General features: G+C 42.5%; 1 protein-coding gene across 1 annotated transcript in view; it reads left to right on the top strand.

Moving 5' to 3' along the window:
* FAM117B (family with sequence similarity 117 member B) overlaps window positions 1–17,206 on the top strand; it is a 73,228-nt gene that overhangs the window by 45,989 nt on the left and 10,033 nt on the right. The window contains exons 3-6 of the mRNA XM_049773216.1: window positions 1,217–1,309; window positions 3,240–3,353; window positions 9,151–9,294; window positions 12,403–12,628. Of these exons, the coding sequence (XP_049629173.1) occupies window positions 1,217–1,309; window positions 3,240–3,353; window positions 9,151–9,294; window positions 12,403–12,628 (577 nt within the window). The remainder of the gene's footprint in view (window positions 1–1,216; window positions 1,310–3,239; window positions 3,354–9,150; window positions 9,295–12,402; window positions 12,629–17,206) is intronic.

The following is a 17,206-nucleotide window of genomic DNA, read 5'->3' as shown; positions in this document are numbered from 1 at the left end:
ACCTATCACTCCAGCCCTCAGATTGGACTTTTAAATAGGCCATAATTAATTCATGCAATTTAGTACACAAAAGATATGCAGAGGTTACATAGTGAAGTATTTTCTCCCATGAATTCCCTCCATGATAGTTCTTTTGTTACCATGTACTTTCTGCCCAACTTTCCATAGGTGTATTCTTCTAGCAGTTTGAAACAAAGGTAGTTGATGTGTATACATTGTATTTTTCTCAATATCTTTTGATATTTTTAATTACAATAGTATTAATCTCCTTATTCTGATACATATAAGCATAGTCTTATATTACCTGCATAGTATTCTGTTGTAAATATATACCACCCTTCATGTAGCCAGTGCTTTGTTTACAGACTTTTATAATATGTAATTCTTTATATAATGGTAACTATTTTGTATATCTGCAGAATGAATTCCCAAGTCAAAATTGTATCCATCTTTATAATTTAGGCAACATTTGCCAAGTTCTCTTCCATAAAATTACATTCCATGAAAAACAAATTACATTCCCTGGAACCTGAGCCTTAGTACAGTGGAAGAGGGCATTTGCCTTGCCTGTGGCAATCTGAGTTCAATCTCTGGCATCCCATATGATCCCTATACACTGCCAGGAGTAATTCCTGAGTACAGAGCCAGGAGTAACCCACCAGCACTGCCGGTATGTAACTGCATAACTGGAAGCTAAACATTTAATAAAAATGAATCTCCTCAAGTTGCCAGGACTCATGAAGACTCAGAGAACCAGGCTGACTTGTGCCTGAACAGCACTGGGGGAATGAGTATGTGGTATTGCCTTTTGTAGGAAGTAGCAAGATCGTAGTGCCAGGGACATTTCAGAATAAAAATGTAAATAAAGACCAAAAAAAACTTAAAAACTAAAAAAGAAGCCACATATAGATAAAGATCATACAGAGTTTCCTTTTTACACTTAGCATCATACTTTGAGGTATCACTGCACTGTTCAGTGGTATGTTAGGCTGGGCAGTACGGCCCAGGAATTGGGGTGCCCTTCCTATATGTCCAGCAACACCACTGGCCATGACCTTGGGGCAGCCAGCATCACTGAGCTGTCATCATCAAGTCTGGGTATTCTCCATCCTGGTTGGCTGAGCACTGCATGGGAGAGCCCCTCAAAGAAAGGTATCTGAATTATTGCTATATAATTTTTATTAAAATGTCCCTTTCCTCTTTTTCCTCTGACCAGACGGAGGCCGCTTGGGCTGAAGAATATTATGAAAAGAAGAAAGGGTCCCACAAACGTTCAGCATCTTGGGGCAGTACAGATCAGCTGAAGGAGGTAAGGAAGTGGTGTTAGTGTGTGGATGTAGAAATTTTATCCTTTCATTGACTCGTTTCTTGAGCATTGGGAAAGTTTGGATTTTTCAGGTTCCAGTTTATTCCCTGTTGTGGGGAAATTGATGTTTTGCTTACTTGAGAAAAGAGAAATGCATTTATGATGTTGGCTGGATATAAAAATACCATAGATAAGTATATATCCACTGATTAGGTAGCACTGTCTTTTAAGAACATGCATGTTGGGGCTGGAGAGATAGCACAGCGGTAAGGCCTTTGCCTTAGATGCAGAAAGACGGTGGTTCTAATCCCAGCATCCCATATGGTCCCCCAAGCCTGCCAGGAGCGATTTCTGAGCATAGAGCCAGGAGGACCCCCTGAGCGCTGCTGGGTGTGACCCCAAAACAAAAAAAACAAATAAAAAAACAACATGCATGTTGGGGCCGGAGCAATAGCACAGCGGTAGGGCATTTGCCTTGCATGTGGCTGACCCAGGATGAACCTGGGTTTGATCTCCCGTGTCCCAAATGATCCTCTGAGCCAGGAGCGATTTCTGAGCACATAACCAGGATTAATTCCTGAGAATCATTGGATGTGCTCCCCCCCCCAAAAAAAATAAAAGAGCATGCATATTAATATAAACGTAAAATGTCTAAAATGGTAGTGATAGGAAAAATTCTTATTTAATGTTTCTTTGGCAATAGCTCTGAATTCATGCACCCAATGTAATCAATTTGATTAAGTTCCTATGCCAGGTTTATCATTTTCTGTGCCACTAATTAATGAGTTCTGTTTTTTAACATTATGTCAAAATAAAAACTAATATTTGTTCTTTAGGGGCCAGAGAGATAGCATGGAGGTAAGGCATTTGCCTTGCATGCAGGACAGTGGTTCGAATCCCAGCATCCCATATGGTCTCCCGAGCCTGTCAGGAGCGATTTCTGAGCATAGAGCCCGGAGGAACCCCTGAGTGCTGCCGATGTGACCCAAAAACAAAACAAAAAAAAATTGTTCTTTGTTTTGGGGCCACACCTGGTGGTACTCAGGGGTTACTCCTGGCTCTACCCTCAGAAATTGCTCCTGGCAGGTTTGGGGATGCCTGGAATTGAACCGAGTCTATCCTGGGTCGGCCATGTGCAAGGCAAACTTCCTACTGATGTGCTATTGCTCTAGCCCCAATATTTGTAATTTAAAGTTGATGTCTGAATTCACTTCGTAGAGTTGATTTTTAACTTGTTTGTTTTTGTTTGGATTCAGTTTTGTGGGCCACACTCAGTGTTGTTCAGGGATTATTACTCCTGCTCTATATTCGAAGTTACTCCTGGCAGGCTTGGGAGACCATCTGGGATGCCAGGGACTGAACCCAGATCAGCCAGTGCATGTCAAACGCCTTACCCACTTTGCTATTGCTCTGGCCCTATAGTTGATTTTTAAATACTATATAAATTTTGAGGTTATTAAAAGTTAGGTGACTAAAAATTGTGGCTGGAGGAGTGAAGCTGAGAGGGCCTTGTCTTGAATGTGGCTGACCAGGCTTTGATCCCTATATTCTATAAGGTCCCCTGAGCACCATCAAGAATTAATTCCTAAAATTTTTTAAGACCTAAATAAAATACGACTTTTGGTAGGGCTACTATTTTTGAGCGCTTTGTGAGAGCTGTAATGTAACTTAACTGTTGATGCCGAAAGCTTCATTTGGTTAGCATTTAGGAAATCTGCATATTCAGAACAGCGCTGGAACATAATTTAAATCTCTTTCCAAGAGATACCTGCGTAGATGCCTGCCTATAGGTAAGCAAACTTGGTGCAGCAAATTAGATTTTGTTTTATGGATTAAAAATTTGAGTAGTTCTACCAGATTTTATTGAGTAAGGGTATGTTTTATAGGTACTTTGAAAAACATCTGATGCGCTTGTTAATTTTCCCCTCTTTAGATCGCAAAACTTCGACAGCAATTGCAGAGAAGTAAACACAGCAGCCGGCATCACCGGGATAAAGAACGACAGTCACCTTTCCATGGCAACCATGCAGCCATCAAAGAGGGTCAGGTAGGAGTGCCAGAAATGCAAAATCAAGACAAAGAAATCTGTTGTTTTCCAGAAGAAACTTTTAGGACAAATTGCTTAAAAAGCACGTTTGAAACACTAAATTTATGTCTTTTATTTTTAAAATTTGTTGGTGAAGTTTATAATGATTTGGCCTATGGCTTCTAAAAGATAGAGCTTTTTGATATTTCCTTTTAAAAAAAATCTTCCATCAGTTCAGTCTGATGGAGACAAAAGAATGTAGAAAGAGAAACAGTGGTTTTGGGGTCAAAACAGAAACTTTCCTTTCTGAGTCTAAGTTTCCTTAGCTGAAAATTCAGGATAATTGTAACTTCTTATAGCGGGGAATGGCCTTGAGCTCAGATTTTTTAGGAGAGCCCTATACTTGGTTACTCTATCCTCAGGATAGAGCATTTTTGTTTAATTGAATTGAAATTGGGGTTTCTTGGAAAAAAGACTTCTACCTATTTCTTATACATACATACATATATATATATATATATATATATAGGTTTTATTTTATTTTATTTTATTTTTGGTTTTTGGGCCACACTTGGCGACGCTCAGGGGTTTCTCCTGGCAGGTTTTGGGATGTCAGGGATTGAATCCAGGTCGGCCCCGTGCAGGCAAACACCCTACCCACTGTGCTGCCTCTCTGACCCTATATGTATAATTTTCGGTTATTTTGGGCCACACTCAGCGGTGCTCCAGGGTTACTCCTGGCTCTGTGCTCAGAAATTGCTGCTGGCTCAGGGGACCATATGGGATGCCGTGGATTGAACCTGCATCTGTCCTGGGTCAGCCGCATGCAAGGCAAATGCCCTACCACTGTGCTACTATTCTGGCTCATTTATGTATAGTTTTTGAGAGAAAAAAAGTTATATATTTCAAACTAATTACTAAAATAGTAATCTGTGAAATTAAATTCACAGATTTATGGTTTATAATTTTCAATAATTTTTCCCATACAAAAGCTATTTTTTTATTATTTATTTATTTGTGGGTTTTGGGTCACACCCGGCGGCAGCGCTTAGGAGTTACTCCTGGCTCTGCACTCAGAAGTCGCTCCTGGCAGGCTCTTGGGACCATATGGGATGCTGGGAAACTGGGGTCCATCCTGTGTTGGCTGCATACAAGGCAAATGCCTTATTGCTGTGCTATAACTCCAAAGCTATTTTAATTAAGAAATAAGAAGATATACTTGGCTGGAGCGATGGCACAGTGGTAGGGCATTTGCCTTGCACACGGCTGACCCAGGACAGACCTCGGTTTGATCCCCGGAGTCCCATATGGTCCCTAAGCCACGAGTGATTTCTGAGTGCATAGGCAGGAGTGACCCCTGAGCGTCACCAGGGGTGGCCCAAAAAACAAAAGAAAGGAGGGAGGGAGGGAGGGAGGGAGGGAAGGAGGGAAGGGAGGAGGGAAGGGAGGAGGGAAAGGAGGAAGGGAGGAAGGAAGGAAGGAAGGAAGGAAGGGAGGGAGGGAGGGAGGGAGGGAGGGAGGAAGGAAGGAAGGAAGGAAGGAAGGAAGGAAGGAAGGAAGGAAGGAAGGAAGGAAGGAAGGAAGGAAGGAAGGAAGGAAGGAAGGGAGGGAGGGAGGAAGGAAGGAAGGAGGGAGGGAGGGAGGGAGGGAGGAAGGGAGGAAGGGAGGAAGGAAGTGAGGAGGGAAGGAAGGAGGGAGGAAAGGAGGAAGGAAGGAAGGAAGGAAGGAAGGAAGGAAGGAAGGAAGGAAGGAAGGAAGGAAGGAAGGAAGGAAGGAAGGAAGGAAGGAAGGAAGGAAGGAAGGAGGGAGGGAGGGAGGGAGGGAGGAGGGAAGGAGGGAGGGAGGAAATAATGCAATTAGGTGCTGGAGTGATAGCACAGCCGTAGGGCATTTGCCTTGCACATGTCCGACCTGGGATAGACCTGGGTTCGATTCCTGGCATCCTATTTGGTCCTCTGAGCCCGCCAGGAGTAACCCCCTGAGCGCTGTCAGTTGTGGCCCAAGGCCCAAACCCCCCCCCCAAATAATACAATTAACTAAAAAAATCCTATGATTTTCTTGCAAGTTGAATTTTTTAATAAAGATTATGGAAGCTTGTAACAATTTTCATATTTCTTTAATTCTAAAACATCTCTTGACACATAGATAAGACTAGAAAATAGTCACTTGAAAAATTAATGTATCTTGAATTTCACGCACTTGTCATACCAAACACCCCAACCTTGTGGTCTGTTGTCATTGATTTGCTCGTAGCTGCTTGTGAAACCCTTGCACGCCCTGAGAGCTGAAATAATGGTGCTCATGTGAACTGAAACGCTTGGACTCTGAATGTGAAAAATGCCGTCTACTGAGTCATGGGTGTAGCTTGCTTTGACTTGTGCTCAGTGGAGAAAAGTATCACTTTGAAATATTTGTCCTTGGATGGATAGCTATTTACCCATCTGTGCAACAATTATTAAATATATACCATGTGACTGGTGTTGTAATATGCAGTAGAGGACACAGTAATAAGTGAAATTCTAGGGCTTACCCCTGCTTGGTCTCAAGTACATGTAAATTAACAGTTAATAATAGCAGTTCTGTAATGAGTGTGTTGAGAGGGAAAAGTTAAGATTAATAAAGTACATTTATACTTGAGGGCAATGTAGCCATCTAGAAAGACTCCTTTGAGAAATGGGTGTCTGAGTTGATTCCAGAAGCCTAAATAGAAGTGACACATTTCTACTGGAAGTAGAAGGAATCATGGTTCCTTCATGATCAGGGGGAGCTGTAAGAAATTAGTCTGGAGAGGTCAGTGGTAGAGAATCCCCATGTCTCAGGTGTGTTTTTTTGTTTTGTTTTGTTTTGTTTTGTTTTGGATTTTTGGGCCAGACCCATTGGCGCTCAGGGGTTACTCCTGGCTATATGCTCAGAAATCGCTCCTGGCTTGGGGGAACCATATGGGAAGCCAGGGGATCGAACCATGGTCCTTCTGAGGCTAGCGCTTGCAAGGCCTTACCTCTAGCGCCACCAATCCGGCCCCTGTCTCAGGTGTTAAATTTGGACATTGTCTTGGAAGCAGCAGGATGTTTTATTTTTTGGTTGTTTTTTTTTTGTTTTGTTTTTCGGCCACACCTGTTGGCGCTCAGGGGTTACTCCTGGCTATGCTCTCAGAAATAGCTCCTGGCTTGGGGGAACCATATGGGATGCAGGGGGATAGAACTGTGGTACATCTTAGGCAGATGCCTTACAGCTTGCGCCACCGCTCCAGCCCCAGGTTTTTTTTTTTAACTGCTGTGTATTGATAGGTGAATAGACAAGCACTTTATAACAGTCTTGTGAGTTCAGAATAAGGAATGAATATGGAAGAAAGCAGATGAAAAACATTGTAATTATAGGCTTTTATAATTCAAGTTAGGCACCATGATGGTCTGAAGCAGCGGTCTCAAACTCGTACAACATTTTGTGGCCCTGCCCTAGAAGAATCTTTTTTTGTTTTGTTTTGTTTTAGTTGTTTGGGTCACACCCCCCAATCTTCAAGGCTTACTACTGACTTTGCACTCAAGGATCACCCCAACTTTGCCTCCTGCAGCCCGCAGGTAAATTGAGTTAAGTCAGGCACAAGGTATGGAGCTGAGGGGAATGAACATAATATAAATGTTCCTGGTTCCTTGCTCAGGAACTACTTTTGGTGGTGCTGAGGATGCCCAGGATCAAACGTGGGTTGGCAAGACAATCACCCCACTCACTGTACTATCTTTTTTTTTTGGTTTTGGGGCCACACCTGGCATGCACAGAGGACCATAGGGGACACCAGGATTTGAACCAACCACCTTAGGTCCTGGATCAGCTGCTTGCAAGGCAAATGCCTCTATGCTATCTCTTCGGCCCCACTGTATTACCTTTTATACCATACCCAACACACTTCACCAGAGCACATTTCCCACTACCAGTGTCTCCAGTTTCCCACTTGCCTTCTCCCTTGCCTGTCTCTGTGGCATTTTTCTTGTTTTGTTTTTTGGTTTTTGGTTTTTGGGCCACACCCGGCAGTGCTCAGGGGTTACTCCTGGCTATCTGCTCAGAAATAGCTCCTGGCAGGCATGGGGGACCATACGGGATACCGGATTCGAACCAACCACCTTAGGTCCTGGATCAGCTGCTTGCAAGGCAAACACCACTGTGCTATCTCTCCGGGCCCGTCTCTGTGGCATTTTTCTTCTCTCACTCAATATCTCTCTTTCTCTTTCTCTCTCTCTCTTTCTCTCTCTTTTCCTCTTCCTTTTTACTATTTATAAACGGTGGTTCCTGAAGGGGTATCATGCATATTATTTATCTTCTTTCAGCACCTAGTTCTTGTCCAGAGTGATCATTTCCAACTGTTGTTGTCATAGTGGTCTCTTCTCTGCCCTCATTGCACCTCCTCCTCCTCCCCTGCTCTTTGTGGCAAGACAAACTAAAAATGTTCTTTCATGTTTGTCTCTGTTGAAATTCTGTTCAGTTGATCATAGTGAGTCAGGAATAGCCTCCAGTCACAGCTGGGTGTGTCCCCAAAACAAAAACAGATGAAAACAAAAAAAAAATCAAATACCCCAAAATAAACAACCCAAAGAACTTTCAGAGTTGGGTCAGAACAACTTACTTTTAAATGACCCAGCAAATACAAAGATTTCTTTTATTTCTTTCATAACTTAATTGTGTAAATTTATGGGAATACTCTTAGAAAAATTCGTACAATGGGCCAGAGTGATAGCACAGCAGGTAGGGTGATTGCTTGCACACACTGACCAGGGACTAGTTTGGGTTTGATCCTCAGCATCCCATGTGCTCTGAGCCTGCCGGGAGCAATTTCTGAGTGTAGAGCCAGAAATAATCCCTGAGCGCTACTGGGTGTGGCTCCCCAAAAAACAAAAACAAAGCAAAATATTACATACAAAATGTTCTCTCTTTATACATGGGGTATAAAGAAGCCCAGTAAGGGAAAAACAAATGAGAAGGCAACAGACCTGATCTCTGGTCTCCAGAGTGGCCTTCCAGTTGCAGATGCAGGTTGTTCTGAAACCCTAACATCGGCACTGTTAATCACAGTGACTCAAGTAAAAAATGTTCTTGGAGAATAAAAATTCTAGTGCTGGGAAGAGTATTCACAGGACTGGGACACAGTTTGAGTCCTAGTAGTGTCCTCTGAATGCTTTCCGGTATGCCCCTGAATAGCAATTCTCTCCAAGGGCCAGAGTGATAGCACAGCAGTAGGGCAATTGCCTTGCATGTAGCCAACCCCGGACCGACCCTGGTTTGATTCTTGGCATCCCATATGGTCCCCCGAACCTGCTAGGAGTGACTTCTGAGTCACTTTGTGTGACCCAAAGCCACCAATATCAAAACAAACAAAGAAAATTCTCTTCTAATATACAAATATTAAAAAATAACGTTCAGGTAATTATTTTTAAAATTATTATTTACTTGTACTCAATGGAATGATAACATTTTTAGTTATTGAAAATATTTTTAGTCTTTGAAGAAAAATCTAGTGTTGAAAGTTTTGTATAGGGGCTGGAGCAATAGCACAGCCATAGGATGTGTGTCTTGCACATGGCACATGGCTGATCCAGACCGACCTTGATTCAATCCCCAGTATCCATATGGTTCTGAGCCAGGAGCGATTTTTGAGCACATAGCCAGGAGTAACCCCTGAGTGTCACCAGGTGTGGGCCAAAAAGAAAAGAAAAGAAAAAAGTTTTGTATAACTGAATAACTTCATCTATGAGATAAGAGTTTTCAGAATGCAGAATTAAATTATACTAATCCTCTCTTATTTCCTGATGCACCCACTTTCTCTCAGGCTACTGTTCCAAAGTGTACACTTATTCCAGTACTTCCCATCACCAAATCAACTGGCTCCCGGTTCCGGAACAGTGTGGAAGGATTGAATCAGGAGATTGAGATAATCATTAAAGAGACTGGGGAAAAGGAAGAGCAACTTATAGTAAGTCGTCTTGTCTCTTAAAACCATCCATTGCACATTAACTTGATTTATTAAGAGATTGAGATAATAATTAAAGAGAGCCAGGGAACGGAAGACCAACTTATATGTCTTGTCTCTTAGAACCATCTCTTATACATTAACTCTAATTATTAAATATTTTAAATATTTCTTTTTTTTTTTTTTTTTTTTTTTTTTTTTTGGTTTTTAGGCCACACCCGGCGGCACTCGGGTTATTCCTGGCTCTGCACTCAGAAATCGCTCCTGGCAGACTTGGGGGACCATATGGGATGCTGGGGATCAAACCCTGGTTCGTCCTGGGTCGGCCGCATGCAAGGCAAACATTCTACTGCTGTGCTATCATTCGGCCCAATATTTCACAATTTTAGTTCTATTTTTATGTAGGTTGGAATGAAAGCAAATGAAAATGATTTATTTCTTTGCATCTTACAGAATTTTAATAATAATATAAATAAATCTAATTCTTCTAATAAATAATAATTTTTATTTTTTATTTATGTATTTATTTATTTATTTATGTATTTATTTATTTATTTATTTATTTATTTATTTATTTTGGTTTTTGGGTCACACCTGGAAGAGCTCAGGGGTTACTCCTGGCACTATGCTCAGAAATCGCTCCTGGCAGGCTCGGGGGACCATATTGGATGCTGGGATTCGAACCATTGACCTGCTGCAGGCAAGGCAAATGCCCTACCTCCATGCTATCTCTCCGACCTCATTGTTTTAAAATTTTTAACTCAAAAAAATTGTTATGGTTACTTGGTTACAGTAGTTAATTTTGGTGATTTTGATGTACTAGGTTACTACATCTTCACCACCACCAAAGGGCCAAGGCTTAAGAATATCTTAGAGGCCAGAGCAGTGGTGTGGATCTACAAGGCGTCTGCCTTGTCAGTGATAGCCTAGGACAGACTGCGGTTCGAGCCCCTGGCGTCCCATATGGTCCCCCAAGTCAAGAGCTATTTCTGAGTGCAGAGCCAGGAGTAACCCCTGAGAGTCACTGGGTGTGCCCCCCCCCCAAAAAAAAAACAAAAACAAAAAAATCTTAGTTCTAAAAACACACAATCTGATTTTACAATAATGCCAGTTTTGTTTTGGACTTTACGTGCTGCTACTGCAGGACCACTCCAGAGTCCCATTTCCTCTACTATTAAGGTGCTTGCTACCACCATGTGTCTTAGAACCTTCAAATCACCCTTCATTGAACTGTGCTTCAGTTCCCTGTTAGGGATTGTGATGTAGCTTAAATGTGAATCACATGAAACTTTTTATTAAAACATACCTAGGCAGGTGGTATATTTCTCATTTGCTATTTGATCCATTTAACAAAACTTAGATTACTAAGTTTTAGGGGCCTGGGATTGGGTTAGAATATTCATTGCCTTCTAAGGATAAGTCTGTCCCTTATTTTTCTTTTAGTCACTCTTTGGTTAATTATAACATCATGGAGTGTAATTCCAATGATCCTGTCTAGTAACTATAATACAGATAAGAATGAGTCAGGCGTGGAGAAAGAACAGGGCCTAAGGCACTTTCCTTGAACTAGTGCACTTATTGGCACCATGTGGTCCCCTGAGCAACACCGGCCCTAAAACTAAAAAGAAAAAATCACGAGATAAGAATGAGTCATGTTGGGGCTGGAGCGATAGCACAGCAGGTTAAGGTGTTTGCCTTGTACACAGTCAACCCTGGTTTGATCCCTGGCACCCCGTAGGGTTCCCTGAGCCTGCCAGGAGTGATTCCTGAGCGAAGAGCCAGGAGTACCCCTGAATTCTGCCTGATATGGCCCAGAAACAAACAAACAAAAAAGAATGAGTCATGTGTGAGACACAGAAAAGTTTCGGTTTATATTTAACTATATGTCATAGAGTACATGGAAATTTTTACTCATCAGAGGCATCAATGCACATGAACCAATATTTTGATGACACTTAAGATCTTCTCAAGAATCAAAGTTGGCCCTTCTCTTAAAAGTTAAAACTGGGGCCGGGAAGGTGGCACTAGAGGTAAGGTGTCTGCCTTGCGAGCGCTAGCGTAGGACGGACCACGGTTCGACCCCCCCGGCGTCCCATATGGTCCCCCCAAGCCAGGGGCGATTTCTGAGCGCATAGCCAGGAGTAACCCCTGAGCGTCAAATGGGTGTGGTCCAAAAACAAAACAAAACAAAAAAGTTAAAACTGACCAAAGTTACTGGCTTTTTACTTTGCTAGAACAACAGGCTATATTAATTTTATGTATTGGTTTACATTGTTATTTATGTGCAAATTTTCAAAATGTAAATTAAATGTTCATGTTTTTAAAAAAAAAAAAAAAGAATCAAAGTTGGTTACTTAGAGAAAACACAAGTGCCCAGTCCCTGTTCTCCATACTCCATGATAGGGAAACCTCTGATGGAATCAAGTTAAATGAACCAAAGGTGATTGAGCTGATTTCCCTATTAAGTGAGATGTACAAACTTGCCTCAGAAAGTTCACTTTAAGTCCCTCTCCCTCCAGCACCCCAAAATAATCAGCACTGCTTTGATGGAATTTTCCTCACTGAAGAAAAAAGGTTTCTTCGACAAAACTTTCAGGGCCTAGGCTAACTAGGGAGCTCACACGTTTTTCTCTGAAATGGGATAGAGCCCAGTGTTCCCTCATACAGTTCTGCTCTTTACCTTTGTCCTTCTTTAATCAGGTCATTTAATTAAGCCTTTTGTTCAGAGGGAGCACCTGGTAGTGCTCATGGGCTATTCCCGCCACTGTGCCCAGGAGTGACCCTTGGTGGGTCTTAAGGGATTCTAAGTAGTGCTAGGGATCAAACCAGAGTCAGCTACTTGCATGACAAGTGTCTTATTCCATGTTATTTCTCCGGCCCCTAAACTCATTTCTCACATAATTTTCATTGTGATTTAATTTATTTAATGTAATTGATGCTCCAAGGCATCCATCACACTTGCAGCTCATTGCGGGGGTGGGGGGATCTAACAGGGCATCCTAGGAAGGGATTTTCCACATGTGGATCTTGCGGTGAGGGGGTGACTCGGGAGCCTGGGTCTGGGTACCCTCCTGGCTGAGTCTCAGTATCTGAGTCCTCTGCTTATTGCAGCCACAGGATATTCCCGACGGGCACCGCGCGCCGCCTCCGCTGGTCCAAAGGAGCAGCAGCACCCGCAGCGTGGACACACAGACCCCGGGTGGTGCCGAGCGGGGCAGCAACAACAGCAGCCGCTCCCAGTCGGTGTCGCCCACATCCTTCCTCACCATCTCCAACGAGGGCAGTGAGGAGAGTCCCTGCTCAGTCGACGACCTGCTTGGGGACCCCAGGGATAAAGGTACAGCGGGGGAGGGATTGGTTTCCGATCCTGTGTGAATATTTCCTCTTTTGACATTGATTCTTTTTTTTTTTTTTTTTGGTATATTTTTATTTAACAATAAAGTGCCAGATACTATATGTTCACATTTTGGTGCAGGACATCTTCCCCTAGGAGGGCTTACAGTTTAAAGGAAGAAAATTTGTTAAACAAACATCCTAAATTCCAAAAGAAATACAAATCCAACTTTTCAAATATGCTTTTAAAAGGAATAGAAGCCCATCATGATATTTCCTGAAGTAGTTTCAGTGGGGAGAGGTGTTTCTTTTTCTCTACACACACATATTTTGGTGAGGATAGTTTTCTGTTGTGATTTTTTTTTTTGTTTTGTTTTGTTTTTGTTTTGGGGCTACACCTGGTGGCACTCAGGGGTTACTCCTGGCTTTGCACTCAGAAATCGCTCCTGACTTGGGGGACCATTTGGGACATGGGGGATCGAACCAAGGCCCCTCCTAGATCAGCCTCCCAACCGCCCTACTGCTGCACTATCGCTCTGGCCCTAGGAGGGAAGTTTTTAAGACTTCTATGCAGGGGCCGAAACAGTGGCATGGAGCGGTAAAGCATCTGCCTTGCCTAGGCATCCCATATCCCCCGACATCCCATATGCTCCCCCAAGCCAGGAGCAATTTCTGAGCACATAGCCAGGAGTAACTCCTGAGCGTCACCAGGTGTGCCCCCCCAAAACAAAACAAAACAGAAAAAAAAAACAAAAAGACTTCTTTGCAAATAGGCCAATTTTTTAGGTATATTTACTTTTTTATTTATTGCTTTTAAACTTTTTTAAAAATTTTTTTTTATTGAGACCATTGTGAATTTCACAGTTGTATTCCAGGAATATAGTGACAGTGAATTAGAGCCATTCCCACCACCTGTGTTGATCTCCCTTCACCGTAGTTCCCAGCATGCATCTTGTATCTCCACCCTTAGCCTCCTGGTATACCAGTATAACAGGTCCATTTTGTATTTACTTTTTTTTTTTTATATCATTCTTTTCATTTTCTTTCACCCACTAAATACCATATTTTTTCACTCTATAAAGACGTACCTGACCACAAGACACACACAGTTTTTAGATTCTCTCCTCCCCTGCACTCAGGCTTCAGCTCTAGGTGGCATTCACTCCATAAGATGCACTTTTGGGGGGTGGGGGTGGGAAAGTGTGTTTTATGGTACAAAAAATATGGTAGGGTTTTTTTCTTTACATTTTGTAACTTTTTTTTTTTTTGGTTTTTGGGCCACACCCGTTTGACGCTCAGGGGTTACTCCTGGCTATGCGCTCAGAAATCGCCCCTGGCTTGGGGGACCATATGGGACACCAGGGGATCGAACCGATCCCCCTATGCTAGCACTTGCAAAGCAGACACCTTACCTCTAGCGCCACCTTCCCAGCCCCACATTTTTAAACTTTTATTAAAGAAAATAAATCACATAGTTGACAGAGTTGACCATGATACATTGGTTTCCCGATAAGTGAAAACAAAGTTATAGAAAAATATAGAAAGATAAAATTTAAAAAATGAAGAGAAGAAAAGAAAATTTAAAAAAGAAAGAAAAAGGGGCCGGAGAGATAGCACAATGTTAAGGCATTTGTCTTGCAAGCACCTGCTTTAGGACAAATGGTGGTCCTAATCTTAGCATCCCATGTGGTTCTGAGTACAGAGCCAGGAGTAACCCCTGAGTGTCCCCAAGTGTGACACAAAAAAAAGGGGGGAGGAATGAAAAAGAAAAAAAAATAGTAGCAAGCACACTTGTGAAAATTATTGTAATTCATTTTTATTCTTGTTTGGTTTGGTTTTTGGGCCATACCCATCAGTATTTAGGGGGTTATTCCTGATTCTGTGCTCAGGGAACCAAATGAGATGCCAGAGATTGAACTGGGGTTGGCTGTGTGCAAGACAAATGCCCTCCCCACTGTGCTAATGCTCCAGCCTGTTTTATTTTTTACATTATTTTTCAATTTACAATACTACTTTTTTTTGTTTGTTTTGGTTTTGGGTCACACCCAGCAGCGCTCAGGGGTTACTCCTGACTCTATGCTCAGAAATCGCTCCTGGCAGGCTCGGGGGGACCATACAGGGATGCTGGGATTCAAACCACTGTCCTGCATTCAAGGCAAATGCCTTACTTCCATGCTATCACTCCGGCCCCAATTTACAATAGTTTTAATAACAGATTTGCAGTATTATTATTTCTCAGTGGCATCATTCCAACACCACATCCATCACCACTGCACCTGTCTCCCACCCCCAGCGAATCCAGTTTCCCTCTCTCTCACTTGGTCTTTCTTTTCCTTTTCTAGCAACACAGTGAAGGCCACTGAAGCATTTATACTGAGATATAACTGAAACAAAAAAAATTTTTTTTCGAGGCCGGAAAGATATGGAGGCAGGGTGTTTGTCTTGCTTGTAAAAGGACTGTGGTTTGAATCCCGGCATCCCATATGGTCCCCCGAGCCTGCCAGAAGCGATTTCTGAGCGTAGAGCGAGGAGTAACCCCCTGAGCACTGCCGATGTGACCCAAAAACCAAAAAAAAAAAAAAAAAAAAAAAATTTTTTTTTTCTTGAAATGGAATTCAAACCAGTTTTTATGGTGACTATGTATTTCGGTAAGGTTATGAATTTTTATGCTGTTCCTTCTCACTTGTTATAAGAAACATACCCTTTTTTTTTAGAATAAAATGAACATTTACGCAAAAAAAAAAATCCTTTGTTCACTGTCATTTTGTTAGTCGTGTTTGTTTTTTTTTTATTCCCCCCTCTCCCTTCCATGGGTTCACTGCTAAGCAGTCCTCAGGGAACCTGGGGCCACTCCTAGTGTCGCTCAGCCAACCAGGCCAGTTGGTTCAGTGAAAGCATGGAGGGTTGTTCAGAAGGTATATAGTGCCAGGGTGGGAAACTGGTGAATGCAAAAGTATGTGCCCTGACTGCCATGCAGTGTCCCTGGTCCTGGTTTTATTGTTGTGTGTTTTAATTTTTTAATTTTTTTTTGTTTGTTTTTTGGGCCACACCCGCCACGTTTATGGGGTCCTCCTGGCTCTGCGCTCTGAAATCGCCCCTAGCAGACTTGGGGGACCATATGGGATGCTGGACTCCAAACCGGTGTTCGTCCTGTGTTGGCCGCATGCAAAGTAAATGCCCTGGCTGTTATGCTATCGCTTCAGCTCCCTGGCTTTACTGTTTTTGGTTGGAATATAAAACCTTCAGATTAGTATTTTTAGGATTTTATATAAATATATATATATATATATATATATATATATATATATAAAACATGCACATATATGTTATACATATATATTCCTAAAAGGATTAAATTGATTTATATCAGTACAAAATGAGTGTTTGACACAAACTTGGAGTGAAAAGTTGGAGAACTGTTTATAATATTTCAGACTAATATTTTTTATTTATTTATTTTTTGCTTTTTGGGGCCACACCTGGTGATGTTCAGGGTTACTCCTGGCTATGCGCTCAGAAATTGCTCCTGGCTTGGGGGACCATGTAGGGCACAGGGGAATCTAACTGCAGTTCGTCCTAGGTTAGTGTGTGTAAGGCAAATGCCCTACTGCTATGCCACCACTCCAGCCCCATCAAACTAATATTTTTTTATTAGAATTACCATGATACACATAGACACTGACCAGGAATGACAGGGAATTATGAAGGGAATTCTCTAAAATTTTGCACTAGAAAAAAACTTTTTTGAGATTTAGGCCACTCCTGGCAATGCTAAGGAATTATTCCTGGCTATGCATTCATTAATTAGATCTGACAGTACTCAAGGGATCATGTGGGATGCCAGGAGTTTAACTCATTATTTTGGCTGCATGCAAAAAAGTGTCCTACGGGCCCAGAGAGATAGCACGGAGAGCTAGCACAGCGGCGTTTGCCTTTCACGCAGCTGATCCAGGGCCAAAGGTGGTTGGTTCGAATCCTGGTGTCCCATATGGTCCCCCGTGCCTGCCAGGAGCCAGGAGTAACCCCTGAGCACCGCCGGGTGTGACCCCCAAAAAAAAACCCAAAAAAAAAAAAAAAGTGTCCTAGCCCCTGAGCAGGAATTTTATTTTATTTTTTTTAGAAAAGAGCAATAGCACAGTGGTAGGGCATTTGCCTTGGACGCGGCTGACCCAGGATGGACCTGGGTTCAATCCCCAGTGTCCCATATAGTCCCCCAAGCCAGGAACGATTTCTGATGAATGCATAGCCAGGAGTAACCCCTGAGCGTCACCAGGTGTGGCCCCCACAAAAAAACAAAACAAAACAAAAAACCCATAAAAGAACCATTTTGGGGGCCGGAGAGATAGATAGCACAGCGGTGTTTGCCTTGCAAGCAGCCAATCCAGGACCTAAGGTGGTTGGTTCGAATCCTGGCATCCCATATGGTCCCCGTGCCTGCCAGGAGCTATTTCTGAGCAGAGAGCCAGGAGTAACCCCCGAGGACCACCGGGTGTGGCCCAAAAACTAAAAAAAAAAAGAAAGAAAGAAAAAGAACCTTTTTGGTATGGAGATGTTCATAGGCAAACTTAAGGGGCCAGCATAC

The sequence above is a fragment of the Suncus etruscus genome, chromosome 5 (assembly GCF_024139225.1).
Source record: "Suncus etruscus isolate mSunEtr1 chromosome 5, mSunEtr1.pri.cur, whole genome shotgun sequence".
NCBI classification, from domain to species: domain Eukaryota; kingdom Metazoa; phylum Chordata; class Mammalia; order Eulipotyphla; family Soricidae; genus Suncus; species Suncus etruscus.
This window is presented reverse-complemented; position numbering and strand designations above follow the sequence as displayed.